This window comes from Coffea eugenioides, chromosome 1 (assembly GCF_003713205.1).
Source record: "Coffea eugenioides isolate CCC68of chromosome 1, Ceug_1.0, whole genome shotgun sequence".
NCBI classification, from domain to species: Eukaryota; Viridiplantae; Streptophyta; class Magnoliopsida; order Gentianales; family Rubiaceae; genus Coffea; species Coffea eugenioides.
The window spans coordinates 37,858,011-37,860,166 of NC_040035.1; the positions used below are offsets into that span (position 1 = coordinate 37,858,011).

At 39.5% G+C, this 2,156-nt stretch overlaps 1 protein-coding gene across 1 annotated transcript; it reads left to right on the top strand.

Moving 5' to 3' along the window:
- LOC113771906 lies at positions 1 to 744 on the top strand. The gene has a single exon (XM_027316458.1). It carries the CDS (start codon positions 1 to 3, stop codon positions 742 to 744), a length of 744 nt encoding a protein of 247 aa, XP_027172259.1.
- Positions 745 to 2,156: the final 1,412 nt, after the last annotated feature.

Sequence of the window (2,156 nt, forward strand, 5' to 3'; positions counted from 1 at the left end):
ATGATAGAATCAAATGGAAATTTCTTTATGCCATTCTCAGTAAAATGGGGTTTGCCCTTTTGTGGATTAGATGGATGCATTCATGGCTGCCTTTCCTCTGTGTCTTACTCTTTCAATGTTAATGGTGTTAAGCGAGGGTATGTAAGTCCATCTAAAGGGATTAGGCAAGGAGATCCCTTTTCCCCGTACCTGTTTCTGCTCTGTGCTAAAGGGCTCTCTAACCTCTTAAATAATGCTGTTAGAAACAAACAAATCACAGGAGTCAAAATTGCAAGACAAAGCCCCTATGTTTCCCATCTATTTTTTGCTGACGATTCCCTTATTTTCTGTAAAGCTAATAGTGATGAAGCAGGACATATAAAAGAAATTTTGGAGCGCTATGGAAAAGTGTCTGGGCAACAAGTTAACATTAACAAATCAGCAGTCTTTTTCAGCAAAAATACAAACGGTAGAGAGAAGGAGGAGGTGCTGCAGAAGCTAGGAGGAATCCAACAAGTGTCACAAAGGAAGTACTTGGGCTTACCTTTAGTTGTTGGAAGGTCCAAAAACAGTGTGTTCAGGTTCATTAAAGAAAATATGTTGTCTAGGATCCAGAATTGGAAAGGTAAACTTCTGAGTAATACAAGGAAAGAGGTTCTGCTCAAATCAGTAGCTCTTGCACTCCCATCCTATGCTATGTCAGTGTTCAGACTATCAAAGAGCCTGTACAAAGAGTTAAGCGGGATGATGGCCAGATTTTGGTGAGGAAATGATCAAGGGGAAAAAAGAATGCATTGGAAGAAATTGACTGATTTGGCGGATAGGAAAGAGAATGGTGGACTTGGGTTTAGGGACTTACTTTGCTTTAATGAAGCATTGCTAGCCAAACAAGTATGGCGGCTCCTTACTTGCCCCAACTTGTTGGTGAGTAAAGTTATGAAAAGCAAGTACTTTCCTAAATCTAATATTTTCGAGTCCAAAGTAAAGGCTAGAGCTTCTTGGATTTGGCAAAGTTTGCATAGTTCATTAGAGATGCTAGAAAATGGGGTATGGAAGCAAGTGGGGGATGGGACAACAGTGGAAATCTGGAAGGATAGATGGAGAGAATGCTCAAAGACTGGGAGAGTCTCCTCCCCAAAACCAAATGGCTGCCAACTGACCAAGGTTAGCAACTTGACTAAGGGAAAGCAATGGAACAAGGACATCATCCAAGCACTTTTCTCAAAGGAGGAAGCAGAGGCGGTCATGCTAATTCCTCTGAGTGTATTCCAAAAAAAAAGACAGATTCAAATGGAGATACACAGCAAATGGTTACTACTCCCCTAAATCTGGGTATGCTAGGGCCAAAGAGAGAATCAAAGAGATTAGAGAGACAAATAGGCCGCAAGTAAACTCCAGCATAAACAAAGAAAGATCAAGGTCTGGAATCAACTGTAGGAACTGAATATCAAACACAAAATTAAACACTTCCTGTGGAAATGTCTCCATTGCATCCTTCCAACTAAAGAGCAAATTTTTAGAAGGACGGGCAAGGGAGATCCTCTTTGCAAGTACTGTGGGGAAGAACAAGAAACAACTGAACATGCTTTACTTCAGTGCAAGACTAGAGAGCTGGCATGGGCAACTTTTCCTATTTCATGGGACGGTATCAAAGATAATAAGTGGAACTTTTGGAAATGGTGGGAACAAATGCAGGAAGCCAGATCAAGGAAAGATGGACTAATTACTTAGAATATTGGCAAAAAAAAGATAAGTCGGATACTTATTATTCAGACAAGAGTGTGGTATCAATCTATTGGTGTCGGGTTGACACAAATTTTTTTTAAAAAAAAGATGACAGGCTGCCGGGCTGCAAAAGTTTTTCTTTGACTGGTTGCCGGTTCTGTAGCCCGGCAACCAGTCTACAAAAAGTAAAAAAAAAAAAAGAAGAAGCCTGACTCATATTCATAAGTCAACAAAAATGGAAAAGAATGGCAAAATCATATTCATTGGCTGGCGGACTCATATTCATGACTTGTTCTCTTCGTCACTGATACAGAAATTAAGCAATTTTCACCAAAATGAACCGCATGAAGATGTTGATTTTTGAAAAAAAAAAAAAAAGAAGCTGCACGTTAGACACATAAGTCTTTGTTTCAGTTTTTCCACACTTCCATTTTTCATTATTTTTTTTTGGT

Coding starts and splice junctions, on each gene's coding strand:
- LOC113771906 (XM_027316458.1), top strand. CDS start 1: ATGATAGAATCAAATGGAAATTTCTTTATGCCATTCTCAGTAAAATGG.